This window comes from Rousettus aegyptiacus, unplaced genomic scaffold (genome assembly GCF_014176215.1).
Source record: "Rousettus aegyptiacus isolate mRouAeg1 unplaced genomic scaffold, mRouAeg1.p scaffold_m13_p_1, whole genome shotgun sequence".
NCBI classification, from domain to species: domain Eukaryota; kingdom Metazoa; phylum Chordata; class Mammalia; order Chiroptera; family Pteropodidae; genus Rousettus; species Rousettus aegyptiacus.
In genome coordinates, this window is record NW_023416284.1 from 96,737,550 (window position 1) to 96,753,692 (window position 16,143).

Sequence of the window (16,143 nt, forward strand, 5' to 3'; positions counted from 1 at the left end):
ATACATGTGTTGGCTCTCAGCACCCTCCCTCACCATAATTCAAATTTCATAGTATTTGGCAGGTTTTTCCCATGGTTTGAGGTTATGGCTATTTCCTTGTTTCGCTAAAGATGGCTTTTTTCCTCCTCGATTTTTCATATTTTGTTGCTGTTGTTGGCGAATTTCAATAACAGGGAGTAGAATAAAAATTACTTTCTATATTTAATCAGAAATTGGAATTTTAAAGATCAGAAGAAACTCTAGAGCTAAATTTTACAACCCCCAAAATTATGTTTCTCTAATCATGTATATAGAGTATGTATATGTACCTTTTAACATTCTAATAATTACTGTACCATATCACTTCACTTATTTAAATAAATACTCTAGATCTCAAAATGCATGGTTCATGCAATACCACTAATCAGGTTAGATGAGAACAGAATGCAAACAATGTTATAACACAGAATCACTATTTAAAAAACATTATTTCTCATATATCTCATATATAAGACATAAGAAAGAGAGAGAAATATCTGGTATATAATAAGTGCTCAAAATTTAAGTTTCTTTACTTCTACTAAGGATACACAATAGATAAGAGGAGAGATTATAATTGTCAACACATCTTTTGCTAAGGCTCTTAGTTGACTATTGGGACCTAATAATAGATGCTATTGTACTATAATAAGAGCAGAGCCAAAAGCATTTTGCCTGCTGTATATTTTGTTCTTCCCAAGCTCACAAATCTTGGAATAAACTTTCTAATTATATATAACTAATGTATCTTTCAAACAAAAGTCTTCAAGTATGCGTTAGTCAATGTCCCTCTAATGGTCTGGTGGAATATGATTCTGGAACACTAATTACAACCTAAATCCTCTTGCTTCCCACACACACCACACAACACCACACAAGGAGATTGAGGCTTAGTGTTATTAATAAACACAATCTAATAGTAAAGCTACTCTTTCTTTTCTGTGCTATCTTCATATTATTAGACAACATGTCCAATGACGGCTGTTCCTATAACCAGCATGAACTTACTTTCTCCATTCACACCTGGTCTCCCAAATGTTTTTGCATATCCACAAGATCATGCAACTCACTTCAAAAGTTTGTTAATACGCAAAGTCTGAGAGCTTACAAAGCATATCAGCACAACTCAGAAAAATCTAGTATGTTTATTATTTTAAGCAAAAAATTAAGTAGAAAGACCTCCAATAGATCCTGGAAAAATAATTTATAAATCCCCAAAACACTATTGGTAGTCTGATTATTTGGAAAGTAAACTCTTCCAAAAGGTCTAGAGTCTCACAATTTTTTTTTAAGTCAAAGTCATCTATAATGTGCTCTGTACTCACTAACATACACAGTGTATCAAAAAAATCACCTTCCGTTCAACAAAACAGTTAATTCATGATGGACCACCTTGATGCTGGGTACTGAGAGCGTAGAGGTGAATAAGTCAACAGGCCTGTCTTTAAATAGTTGCTAGCTGAGAACTCTAAGGTTTTTCCAAATATCACTTAATTTAATTCTTACTATAAGCCTAGAATGTAGGTATTATTATGTTCATTTTAGAGGTTAAAAAGTACAGTTTAGACTTGTTAAGCAACATGCCCAAGGACATACACCTGGGAAGGGGTGGAGCCAGAGTAGAACAGAAAGTCTTCTCTAAAGCTCTTATTCTTCACCACTACCTGGCAAGGATGTGTAGTGATGGTGAAGAAGCCACAGACTGGATATCAACACTAGCTGGAAGAACTCACTTCTGAGCATGTTAGCCGAAGCCGAAACCATAAAATAAAAATACTGTTTGGCTATACTAAAAAAAAAAGAAAACTAAAAGAAAATTTATAGAATGAAGAAAAAATCTGCTAAATATTATCAAAGGCAAAATTTGTTACCTTTAATGTTCATTCAGTCAATAATTATTTACTGAGCACCTACTATGTATCAGACTCTGCTTCTAGGAGTGGTGGTTATAGTGAACAAGACCAAATCTCAGTCCTCATAGAGTCAACAAATCAACCAGGCTTACCCTAATATTACAAGAGAAAAATAATTGAAAGACATAAACAAAAACAGAAATACAAATGATAAATGTAGATATAAAATAATTTGGTAATCAAAAATAAAAATTAAAACGAGATTTTTTTTTTTTTTGCCTACCAAACTGGCAGAATTTTCAAATTCAGTACTGTTGCCAAGGATGCAAAATATGAAACTGCACACATACTTCTCTGGGAATGGGTTTCAACCAACTTCTTAATGGTAAAACCCAAACTCCCCCCAACTTTAGCCTATGTACATTTAAATGCTAAAATGTGCATTCCTGGGTTCCACTGAAGAGATTCTAAAGCCATAGTTCAGAAATAGAATCCAAGAAACTGTATCTTTCAACTATGATGGGGTATTTTATTGCAAGTTATCTTCCAGCCATACTTGGGGACAGAGTGCTGTGGACTACCGCAGGGTTGAATAAATGTCCCAGCTATGGGACTGTGTAGGGCCAGACAATCAAATGAAGAATGTCTTGCTCAGTTAGACTTGATTAATTGATAGGAACATTTAACTATAAGACAAAAGACTGTCAAGTCACACTTGCTACTGGGCTTTGACACTAGGTCATACACAGTTCAGCATCTATGATATTTATTTTCTTTGGCACAGCAATTCAACTTTTTAAAAAATTTACCCTAAGGATATAATAAAATCTTATTCAAAACATTGGTAGGATTACAGAAATTATTTAAGAGTTCTAAATAAATAAGAGGATGAAGCTAATCTTGATAACTTTTCCTTAAAATGCTGGCTTTGGGAGAGATCATGAAAGGAAAGAGCATTCCATTTTATGTCTCACATATTCAGACTTTGTTTTGCAAATGTTTTCTGGTTACCATGGTAACTTCTGGATTTCTCCATGTAAATGGGAATTTGGGAACCTTGTTTTTGAAAAAAAAAATGAATAGTGTGTTCTTTTATCCTGGTAAGCTTGTTCTGTGCTGACAAATTACATTCTGACAGCTAGGTCATAATCTAAAACATGCCTTTTCAGAGACTCTGAATAATAAAGTACATCCAGGGATTGACAGTTATTTTTCCTTTATATTTTTATGTAATTTCTTTCAATGAATTCAAGAGATAAACTGAAGTGCTAAATACTTGCTATACTTTTTAAATAATTCAGAAATACATCCTCACATAAAAAAGTTGACATATGTCAATTTGATTCTTGTAATTGTGAAAAATAGCATAAGGAAAGAACATAAACTTCTGAATCAATCAGACTTGGAGCTGAACCCTGACTCTGTCATGTGTGACCTTGGGTAAGTATTCTAATATATCAAGGTTTAGTTTCCATCTATAAAATAAGAATTAGAAATAATACATAAATATATAAAGTGTTTACAAAATGTTAAGTCTATTGAGCAGGTTCTCAATATAACATGGTAGCTCTTATTACCAAAGAAAAATAAAAACACCCCAAACCTATTTACAAGAAATTAGACTTCATACAGGAAAAATGAATAAATTGAAAAATAATGCACACCCGCACTATTCAAATTGGACTTCTTTAGATTTCAACTTATTAAAGAAAGTTGGAGGCCCTTGAAACTTTACAAAACAATACCTTGAAAAGATACAGTTGGCTAAAGTTAAAAAACTACATAGCAATGGCCAATGACCATTGGCGAATAGTGAATTAGGGTAAATCAGGGCAAAGAGCCCTCAATAACCCATTCAAGATGAGGGAATGTAATCATGATGACAAGATCTTGACTTCTCTCAGGATGAGTCCCTTCTGGAGAAAGGTTAGCACTGAGGCAGGGACAGGTTTCTCCACTTTGTTTTCTAATAGCATTTATGGATCTACCTTTTCTCTTTTTTGTATTCTATTGATGGGCATGAATTCTGTATTCTGTATCTCTTGGTTTGCTATTTTTTAAACTATGTAAGAAGAAACAGGATTTTTAATAGGACATGCTAAATCGTCCATCATTATATGCCTTAATACTTAATCTGCCTTTATTCCTTAATCTTTAATTATTGTGACAAATAAAAGCATCACAAATGACCACCTGGGCAAAACAATGAAGCAAACACAAATGCAAAACATTGTAAAGTGAAACAAAATATTCCGAAATTAAAAAATATGTGAAACTTTCCTGAAATGAAAATAATAATTTAAGAGTCCTTAAATTTATATTATATGTGGCACATAAGACAAATTAGTCTATTGAAAAATTTTGAGGCAGAACTAGTTAAAAACAAAACAAAACAAAACAAAACACTACTGCCACCAACAAAACTAAGGGCCCGGCACAAAAACGGATGTCAATACCATATTTTCACTATCTGAATTTGATTTCCATTTATCTTTCTTGTAGCTAAGGTGGGCATTCCAGAGGGTCAAAATGGGGCAGGAAAAAGTCAGTTGAAAGAAAGTTTCTCAGACTACTTACCCTCCCATCTTACTATCTTCACCTACTATTCCTCATCAGAGACAGAAGAGAACTCTGGGAACATGGTTTAAAAAGGAAACAGCCAGTGGTAATAGGAAGTTGTACATCTGGGGAACTGTTTTCACAACAACACTACTCCACTCCTTTTACCACAGTGTTGCTGGATGAGAGGTACATGACCTCCCATCTCCAGTCAGTACCTGGTTGAGGTTAGAGGCCCCTGACCAAGCTGGGTCCTGCCTAGCATTCTCAGGTAAAACATATGGCCAAGTTTAAATCCGAATGTCAGATAACCAACAAATAGTAGAAGCAGATCCAAAATATTGCACTGGGACATGCTTTTATTACACACCATGGCAGTGTTCCCAGATCCCCAGATCTGCAACAATAGCTGTAAATGCATAGAGCACTTCCTGCGTTTTGTGCATTATTCTAAATGCTTTATAAATAATGATTCACTAAATACATGGATATGTAAACATATGCCAATATATGGATAATCTGAGGTTAGGAAAAATAAATTATGTATTTTTAAATTACAAAATTTATGCAGAAATTCCTATAATTAAGACATTTAATGAGTCGTCATTCATTAACCGCAAACCAATTTGTATAAAATTGAGAAATATAAAAATTAAGAGCCTAGATTTCAGTTCGTGCACATTATCTAGCTGGATGGTATTGAGAAAGTCTTCTCACTTCTCTTGATCTAGGTTTCCTAACATGTAACATGAGATTTAGATGAGATCATTTTTAAGGTTGTTGCTGCCCCCGGAATTCTATTGTATCTTATAATATGGAAAACCAGCTTGCAAAGTTTATTACCTCTGCAATCATTCTGTTGGTATCTCCTAAGAAAAGCAGATTCAGGGCTTCTTCTTCCGTGGTTGCCTGATGAAGAGACAGGTTTTTCAAATGAATGTTCTGATCAGGGTCCTCCAATATTGTTACTTTCCTAGAAAAAATGAGAAGTAAAAACAAAACAAAACAAAACAAGGTACTTTTGAAAATGAAAAAACTTGAAGTCTTTCTTACAAGTTTATTTTTGAAAAGCTGTATAGTAAGACATCTTGAACTTATAAAGTCAAATAATACACAAAACACCAGACTGTACCAGATTAGCATCAAACCTGACATTACCTCTACAGTACAATAGCTTTGGGGCTGCAAAGAGTATTATAAGCTCCTAATTTCAGGCCATCTGTCTTTGCGATCATCAGATCACTAAATCATCTTAAAATGTATATTATTACTGAATTAAAAATGCAAATAGATAATTCTACCTATATGTCAGGAATCATGACCATATTGTCTTTTCTGTGCCATAAGTCAGTTTCTCACATAGGTAATGCACTAATATTTCTCCTTCTCCTTTCTTCCTTTTATTCAATTTCATATCAATTTCAATTTATATGACATTTCAACTTAAACAGGATGAAATCAAACCATCTATCATCCCTCTAGGAGTTATTTCTTTGTCTAATTTTCTTAACTAAGGTGAGTAAAAAATTTTTAAGAAGTTTTACATAAGTTTTAGTTTGTTTTTATTTTTATGTCCATCAGATGTGTTTCTTGACCCTTTTTCTTTTATAACATACCTTTCCTTTCCATTACATTCTTACAGTCAGAGCCTTGGCTCTAGAATTATATTCATCTATTACAACTGCCCTAATGGGCAGCCTGGTTCTAACATCACTTCCTTCACGATGAACTCTAACCCTGCTTCCGGAGCTGGTTGTCAATACTCCCCTTAAAGTCCTTTTAGCACTTTCTGCAACTGAACACAACTTGGCCAAACTCATACTCTGCTTCAAAAGCTTGTATTCAAGCAATAAAGTTACTAGACAAAGTTCCTGTCTGTCTCTTGAGTTTTGCCTTCCTGACTTTCTTAAGAATTGTTAAGGGAAGGGAATCTTATAATTTACAAGTATTGCCAAAAAGTACCTCCAGGTATCTGTTCTTGCTTAAAACATTTGGAAATGATGATAATAAGTAAAGGTTGGCATCATCTAGCACAACTTAGATTTTAAAAGTATAACTTGCAAATAAACATGTGTCACTTACCTTTTTTTTTATAAAAACACACTAAGAATACTTTTAAAATGAAGATTTTGCAAATACCATAATTGTCATCCTTCCCTTTTGTAAGGAAGTTATCTGAACTTTCGTATGTAATTTGTGGGCATTAAAATACTAATCACAGGAAGAAAATGTAGTTCTACCAGTACATCTGTGACCAATATGTCACTAATAATGTATTCCTGTGCCAACTTTTGGACTTTATTTTGTCTTCTTCAACAGTACCAACTAAGATGGAAAAAGATCATTTCTCTTAATGAAAACAAATGTATTTTATTTATTTTTCAACAAGACTCATACGTGAGCTTATTAAAAATGCTTAAGAGTTCAAAAATACTTGGAAAACATGACAGCATTTTTAACTGAAGTAGATGAATTGTGTTCTATTTTTAGGAATCCCCTCTATTCCCTAAACTTTATTTCCACCCTGATTCTTTTGAAGTTCTTGAGAAGATTTGGCTAAATTCAATCTCTAGAAACATAAAGGTTAGAAATCTTCCTAAATCCACAGATTTGGGGATTTAAAGGTTTTTAAAAAAGTAAGTAATATTGGAAGGAAGATAAAAATTTAAAATAAGTAATGAGACAGTACATGAAAAGTGAGAAAAGAAGAGAATTCTGTCTTTTTCAACATGAAGATAAAAAGTATTCTCCAACTCTGAGGCAAAGTTACCTTTGATACATGTTGTAAGACTAAGACAGATACAATACTATTCTCTACAAGTTCAGAAAAGGGAGAGATAGGTAACAAAATAATTCAAAGAGCAGGATGCTCACTGCAGTGTTTTATTTAATCCAGCTGTTTTCACCTTGGTTGCACACAGAACCACCTGTGGAACTTATATAAAACAAACACTGGTGCCAAGTCCCATTCTAAAAGATTCTGATTTGATTGTTCTGGGGTGTAGCCTGGGTATCAGAGTTTGTAAAAGCTCCAGGTGATTCTAGCGTGCAGCTAAGGTTGAGAGCCACTTGCTTCATCTTTAATAACCCTACAAGGTAGACATTTGGGATAGTGGGAGGTTTCTGGTTTTTTTTATCTGTACTTTCCACCCAGATTCACCCCATGCTCAGTGGGTAAAGTCACTCATCTTCTTAGTTGTCACTGAAGTCACTCTGAAGCCATATCTAATAGGCAAGACAGGCAAGGCTTTTAAAAAGGCCTGTCTTACCACTGCAAGTTTCTTTTTACCTTCCCGATAGTGCAGCTGATGGATCAACTAAGCTACCCATTAACTAAAAACAATAACTAAAGCTCAATCAGGGATCCTGGGTCTATATAAACATCCAAAGGATTTATATCATTGCTGATTAAAAAAGTCTAAGTGATAATGACACATCACACATATATCTTTCACTATTACTTCACTGAAATAAAAAATGCAGAAAACAAGCAACCATGGAATTCTGAGTGTTCACTCATTAGACAACCTAAATGGATTTCAGATTACATTTACATAGAATAATTAGGAGCATAGGTAGAAAGTGTTTGTGAAATGTCATCAGTAGCATTTGGCCAAGCTATTTTTTTCTTCCAAATGGTTCAGAACCTTTGATCTCCAATGTAGCTATGTCAGAACTATTATATTTCTATATTTACTTCCAGGTGCTTGTCCAGCTTTGTCACTTTGATCAAAATACAATTTGCACACCCCACCCCCAGTTTTTCAGAACTTTAAGCTGTCTTTTGTAACCCATCACTATGCATTTCTCTGACTTTTCTGTTATGTTTCCCTCGCTATTTTCTGATTCCCTCCCATGGAGGTTTTAAGTAAATTAAAAGGCAGGGTGATGTCCAAATTACTTCAGCTTCTTTCATGGCTCTCTTTTTGCTCAGAGCTCATCTCTGGGCACGCTATAAAAGTCTCTCTGATATCCTTATGGGATCTTCTGCAGTGCAACTTTCCCTTTCCAATCAAGGTCTCCCTTGCTAGTTCTCTTCAGATTCTTTCCTAGTTTCTGCCCAATAACCTTCAGCATGGGGCTTTGGGCTTTCCCTTATTGACCTGCCTGCCCTCATTGAAAACTCCCTTTTTCATTAAGCCTTGTTGCTAATGTGTCAGCCCCACCCACTCTCTCATGCCTTTGCTCAGAGAATCCCAGCCTGAGTCATGCCCTGGGTACTACCCTTCGCCTAGGTGAGCTAACCTGGAAGTGAGAATGCTTTAAACTCTGCTGCTTGTAGAATGCTTTTTCAAAGTTAGAGGAAATAAGAACCATTAGCAAAAGTTTCTCATCAAGTTGCTACCTTCCCTGGCCCTTTCTTTCTCTCTCTGTCTCTCTTACAAATCAATAGCTATTTCCTGAATCCTTAGCCTGCCACTTGATTCTGACTATAATTTTCATAGGCTTGAAAGAGGGCTTTATTAGAGTTTCTTAAATAAACATCCTAAATCCAAGATGGAAACCCCCAAACTATTTATTTGATTATTTTTGAAAGGGCCTATGAATCATTTTCCCTATAAAAATGTTTCTAAAATGTTTCGATTTCAAGCAAAAGTCACTGATAGCCTTAACTTGGACACCTAAGTGGAAAAGTTCTGCTAAGTATACTCAGTCTGTTTAATGATGGGGAAGAAGCAAGCTTTGTGTTTTCTCTGTAAACAGAGAATCTTTTCCATTTGGCTAAGTAGTTGGAATTTGCCGGCTCTTTCTAACTGACTGGAAGACATATAAAGAGCAATAGCCCAGCTCTTGTTCTCAGTAATGGAAGCTATCAATGAAGGAACCTTCCCCATCCCATGCCCTACCTCCACAACATTCCAACACCACCAATTTGCTGAACAAGAACTTCCCAGGAGTTATTGGAATGCATCTGGTTTCTCATTTTCATGTTATAGACAAATGTTGCCATGGTGATTTCTATTTTTTTTTCCTACTTGCAAATGCACCATGCGATTGTGCAAGCAACGCACTGTACAATGGCACCATGTTCATAGGGGTACAATTCACATCATGAGTTTGTATATTTATTATTACAAATGTCTGTCAGAGAGCAGTAATGTGTATTCTAACCAAACTAGAATATTACAACAATTTTGTAACAAATGGCAGGGGTGCCATTTAATAATTTGCATGAAGATGCCACACAGACTAGAGGTAGTCCTGTGTAGTTACTTTGACTTAGAGCATTATCAATTACAGGCAGGCCTCATGAAAATGGGACAGGGACCACCAAGCTCTTCTAAATAACTGGATATGTTTCACATGCTGTAAACATAGTCCCATTATTTATTTCAGCAAAGAGTATACTCAAAAGTTTTCCACCTCCCTTTTGCTTCCACTCAAAAACTCATTCTCAGAAGCTCTCTCTGATGAAAATTTGGGGAAAAGAGGAGATTTAAATTTTTAGGAGAAATATGTATGGGAAGCCCTCCTTCTTATATTTAAACAAATTCAAGGGTAGGTTTTCCTCGGAATGATTAAAAATCTAAAAGATTTCCTTTGCTATGAAATATAAATATAGACATATCACTTGAAAAAGTTTTATGAGCCTACAATACATTTTTGTATTAGTTTTAATCTATAAAGAATGGGCTAAGAGTAATGGATATTTTTTCTAGTTAACCACTTTTGAGACATTTGAAAACTCTGTCTAGTATTTTAAAAACTACACTTTTTCTTTCTAGTTTTACCTAACATTATATATTTTTAACAATAATAAAGAATATAGTGAATTACATGACATTTTAGAAATTGTTATTTAATTTAACATATAAAAACATCAGGCTCTCATGCAAACATCATAACCATGTAAATCTTCACTTCTTTAAAATGACTTTTTCTCTTCTCTTTCTCCTGATTCAAACTGGCCTTGGGCTCACTTGTTTCTTTTCTTTCCTTATCTTTCTGCATACTGTACGGACACTCCCTTAATCATCTGATAAAGGATTATTATTCAAAATATAAAAAGAACTCTTAAAACTCGACAATAAGAAAACAACCAAATTAAGAAATGAGAAAAATATTGGAACAGACACCTCACCAAAGGAGATATATAGATGGCAAATAAGCGTGTGAAAAGATGCTCCTCATCATATATCATCAGAGAAATACAAATTAAAAAAACACTGAGATACCACTACATATCTATTAAAATGGCAAAAATCTGGAACATTTACAACATCAAATGCTGGTGAGTATGTGGAGCAAGAGGAATTCTCATTCATTGCGGGTGGGAGTAAGAAATGGTACAGCCATTTTTGAAGACAGTTTGGCTATTTCTTACAAAATCAAACATACTCTGATCATATGGTCCAGCAATTGTGCTCCTTGGTATTTACCCAAAAGGGTTGAAATCTATGTTCACACAAAACCTGCACATGAGTGTTTATAGCAGCTTTATTCATAATTGCCAAAACTTGGAAGCAACCAAGATATCCTTCAGTAGGTGAATGGGTAAATAAACTTGGTACATCCGGACAATGAAATGTTACTCAACACTAAAAGAAATGAGCTATTAAACCATGAAAAACATGGAGGAAACTTAAATGTTTATTACTCAATGAAAGAAGCCAGACTGAAAAGGCTACATACTGTATGATCCTAAATATTCGACATTTTGAAAAAGGCAAAACTATTGAGGCAGTAAAAAGGTCAGCAGTTGTCAGGAGTGGAGATAAGGGGGTGGGGATAGCTAGGCAGAGAACAGAGGATTTTTAGGGCAGTAAAAATACTCTGTATGATATTATCATGATGGATATACTTCGTTATACATTTGTCCAAACCCATAAAATGTATAATACCAAGAGTGAAGCTTAAGGTGAGAATTATGAACTTTGGGTGATTTTGATATCTTAATGTAGGTTCATTCTTGGTAACTAGTGTATCATTCCAGTGAATGACGTTGATAATGGGGAAGGCTATGCATGTGTGTGTGTGTGTGGGGGGGGGGGGTGGCAAAAGGTTCTTGGGAAATTTCTGTACCTTCCTATAATTTTGTTGTGAACCTAAAACTGCTCTAAAAAATATCTGCATATGATTTATTCCCTGTCTGAAAGGAGCAACATTGAAATAAGCAAGGAATTAAGTCACTTAATGTAATGTATCCTACAAGACTCAAGACTCAAGGATGCCTGGTGTTGATGTGGAAACATCTTCATACTTTCAAGAAACTTCTGCTTCTAACTGTGAGTATGTCTTCATATGCTATAAAAACAGACATCACCAAAAACACTCAAGACAGTGTACTGGAAGCTGTTGGCCACTGCTATGAAAATGCAAAACCAAAATGAGAATTATCAATGATAGGCAAAGACAGAGCCTTACCAGTACAGTTAATGTGTAGAAAAACCAACGCTTTTCTCACAATTTGTTTGTTTACTTTTCGGTTACTATTATTTAATCATTTTACTAAGATCTGCACCTATATAAAACGTTCTTTCATTTCTATTTTCTTTTTTTCCAAAATTTTATCCAAATATAATGAATATCCAAATTTTGAATTGCTAGTTACTTGTTACGATTATCTTCCTGTATTATATTAAACTAACCAAACTTTCCCCATCCCCAAACAATATCACTTTGCAACCATCGACACATAAATGGCTCCTAAACTTAATGTATATAGCCATGGCTTATCAGGCACTTAACTATTTCCTATACACAATCACCATGTGCATGATTTTCCAACAGTGACTATTTTCGATATTAAAAACTATGCCTGTTATCTTTCTCTTACATTCTTACTCTTTGTTAATTTCCAATTACATTCAGCCTTATTGCATTCCTTCTAGTGCTCCAAGATCACAAATAATCTATCATTTAATAAAATGCTTTGTTTGCTCTAATTCCATATAGTAATTATAGAGCCATACACTAAATTTGTCATCTTCAGAGCTACCAACTTTCTTTAAAGAAAATATGTTCCCTCCCATTTTCACTAATATTTGTTTTCTTATCCACATTTTATAATTATAGTATCCCACATTATGTATTCAAGTTTTCCACATTTGGGGATATTATAGAAATAGACCTAGAGGCAATGAATTTGTAATTTGGGAAAACGATAGCATTTCTTCTGCCAGGTAAATATCTTTATACACCTCTAAGTTTTTGCTATTGCATTTTACAAGTTCTGGGTTTATTTACTTTTATTTATTTTCATTTGACATAAAGTTTATTATTTTTTCCAACTATTAAAAATAATGCATACTTCTTGCAAAAAAATTGAAAATTTTTAAAGTAGAAAGAATTTTTTTAAAAAATCCCATCACAAAGACAATAGTAATGTGTCAATATATTTCCTTGGGGTAATTTTCTCATACATATTTTGCAGATTTGTAATAAAATTATAAATACATTCACATTATCATATTATCATTAATATGTAATATTAATTATATATGTAATGAAAAGCTGGCTTAGCACTGCTCTCACTTCGGCAGCACTGCCAGCTCTTAGCTCAATCAGAACTTTGGTCTTGGCATATGCTAGTAAAATTAGAAAACCATTGAGGGTCATGAGAGCAGCGACACTGGTATGAAAGGACTGGAGTGGGCTATGACAGGAAATTATTGGTCGATGTGGGCTCCACTCATGAGACTACTGCAGCTCTAAATCATTTGTATGCCTTTTTTTTTTTTGCATGTACATACATTATTAGCAGGAGAGTTGAGAGCAGTTGTGTTTTGCAGAAATCTCTTAAGGTGTTTCATATGTATTTACATTTTCCGACTAAATGGAAAGTTAATTAAAGATAGAACACAGTTTAAATCCTTTATAATACCCCTAAAAGAGCTGAGGTTCTTGCAATATAGTAAATGCTTAGTATATATGAAAGTCTGAAATATTTTTTTTGCTCTATTATTTGAGCTGTAATAGTTAGATGGGTTTCCAAATTCTGTTCTTCTAAAGGACAGAATAAGTGATCAAGCAACTTAAATTATTGAAAATTCTTTTAGATAATCCTATGATTTTGCTTTATATGTTCAAAATTCAGAACAGATTGTAAAAAATGATGTAGTATCAGAATAAGGCAATAATTTATAAAGCAATTATGAAGACTAGACAATAAGCCAAATACGTACCAATACATAATTTAAAAAGTGAAGTTCACCTCTTAATCTAAGAAAAATAGTATGCATTCGTTTGTATAAAAAGTATGAGGAAAATGGAATTGACCGAGGTGACAATGTTTTTCCTCTCATTAATTAATCTCATGTGACTAAAAACCCTAATAATCACAGATATATTTTTAAATTCCAGGGATATGAGTGAAAATACTGCAGCCACTTCTTCCCATTCTTCTGTACCTCACATATTAGGCAACCAGTGAAAACTCACACCTTCGTTGTGCCCCCCAAAATTCATAGGTTGCTGCCCTAATCCCTAGTGTGATGGTACTGGACGTGGGACATTTGGGATGCAATTAAATTTACATAAGGTCACGAGGATGAGGCCCCCATGATGGGATTATAGTCCTTATAAGAAGAGAAAGAAAGACCAGAGCTTTCTCTCTCTCAGCCATGTGAGAATACAGCAACAAGGAAGCAAATGCAAGCCAGGAAAAGAGCTGTCACCAGGAACCAAATGAGCCAGCATCTAGATCGTGGACTTCTCACTTTCCAGAACTGTAAGAAATAAGTGTTGTGAAAGCTACTCAGTCTATGGCATTTTGTTTTGGTAGCCAAGATAAGACCACCTCTTATCTAAGACATTTCTAGCATTGAGAATGATTTATTTCAATTGGCCATTCAGAGTAGGAGATGAGAGCTTTTGCCTTGTTATTTATTACGCTAGTGGGACAGGCTTTGGCCAGAAGTGTATCATTTTCAAGCTGGAAAGGTTCTCTATTCCTTCTGCCATGGGCATTGGCAATATTACATTTCTTCAGGAATACAGTCTCTGACCAATCCATGATGGACATAGAGTGTGACTTACCATCACTGGTCACTGGTCACCTGTTCAGACCATCCTGCAGGACAGCATCCCCAGCTTCTAAAGAGGTTTGCTTCTCAGTTGTGTCAGTAATTGACTCAGATGAAAAAAAAGACTGGAATGAGTTTTAACTTTGAGATCTATGTTTATAGGCCCAGGAGTTTCTTCAAATGCTCAATGGGGCCAGAAAAATAACACAAATGGAAAGAGTAATGCAATAGATAGGAAAAAGATAAATCCATGCTTTACCTACAGGTGCTAACTTCAAAAAATTTAAGCACAAATGCATAGGCCAAACAAAGCATATACAGGCTGATGCAAGATGGGTCCAGAGCATGAGAGGGTTGCTTTTCAAATGGACAGTTTCCTGAGACTAGAAGAAAGTAAGAGAGTGTGAATGGTGGGAGGCAGGAAGTTGAAAGAATTCATTTCATAGATTCCATATTCTCTCTAAGGTAAAGATACAACTGGCGTCAAAGATAATTGGGGCAGGCAGGCATTTGATATTATTGTGAGGAATGGGAGAAAATGAACTGAGAAGGTGAAGACATTGCTTAGTGTCGGGGGCTGCTTTGACTAAGATGGCTGCCAGGCCGAAAATGGCTGCTCAGCAGGGCTTCCCGCCAAGGCCACGTAAGCCTCCCGGATGTATCTGCCTCGCTTCCCGCCAAAGAGACTTTTCGCGGGTCTTTCCGCCCGGCCCTTATGTGTTACACAGTATCTCCTGACTGCCTCTGGCCAATCAGCCCCGCTAACGCAGCATCACCCAATCACGCCCTATATAAGCCTGCAGCGGGCCTTAATAAACGAGACTTGATCAGAAAGCCTGTCTTGTCTCCATTCTTTGCGTCGTCTTGTCTCCCTCCTCTCCCCGTTCTGTCTTAGGGTCCCTGTTGACTGTCCCGCGGGCCGGGACAGCTTAGCAGGCTAAAGGCCCAGCTGAGGTTGAAGACCATATATTGGAGTTTTTTCCAGCTGTCTCTGAACCCCCAGGTTGAAATCAGTGTCTTCTCTTGTGCCCTTAGAGAATCATAACATCTTATCACTTACTAAGGGTGAAAAGATCAGTCTATGAGTCTGTCCTACTAGACTAGAGCCTTTTGAAGTGAAAAATGGTTACTCTCAGTGCCTTGGCAGAGTGCCTGACACACAACAGAGAGAGCTGAAATGGACTCAAAGCTTTGGCTCACACAAGAGGCTCCAGAGGCCCAAAGAAGCCCAGAAAACCATAGTCTGCTCAGAACTCAGATGGAATGCCAAGATACAATACAGACCTCCCTGGTAAGAGCAGCAACGTCCCTAGCTCTGGTATTTGATGGACTGAGGTTGATATCGTGGTCTATTTTTGGCAGACATGGACTCTGCCAAATATCTCACTATCAATGTGAATCTCAGTTTAGTCATGATACTCAGTTCCTTAAATGAGATACTTACTGTATATAAGGTCCCTAGCAAAAGGACTAGCACATAATAGGTGCCCATCTCTCTTATTGGAGAGATTTTTCTAGTATTTCTAAAAAGAACTTTCCCTGGGTGAATGAGAGAAATAAGGGAATAAGGCAAACCACCTCTGATAGAATCACCTGGGAAGCTTACTCAAACATATTTGATTTTTATTATTTAAAAACAAAACAAAGCCAAGATTTCGATACTAGATGCTGAATGTACTGACTTTTTGTAAGAATAATAACCATGCCCATTTGAAATCTTAAATAGAATGTGTGTCCCTATTTAGGAA

At 35.4% G+C, this 16,143-nt stretch overlaps 1 protein-coding gene across 4 annotated transcripts in view; it reads right to left on the minus strand.

Annotated features, from left to right (window-relative positions):
* The window catches only part of KIF6 (kinesin family member 6), a 353,330-nt gene that overhangs the window by 259,245 nt on the left and 77,942 nt on the right, over nucleotides 1-16,143 (minus strand). For all 4 annotated transcript variants that reach the window (XM_036217598.1, XM_036217600.1, XM_016154315.2 and 1 more), the window contains one exon: nucleotides 5,274-5,403. In XM_036217598.1, the coding sequence (XP_036073491.1) occupies nucleotides 5,274-5,403 (130 nt within the window). The remainder of the gene's footprint in view (nucleotides 1-5,273; nucleotides 5,404-16,143) is intronic.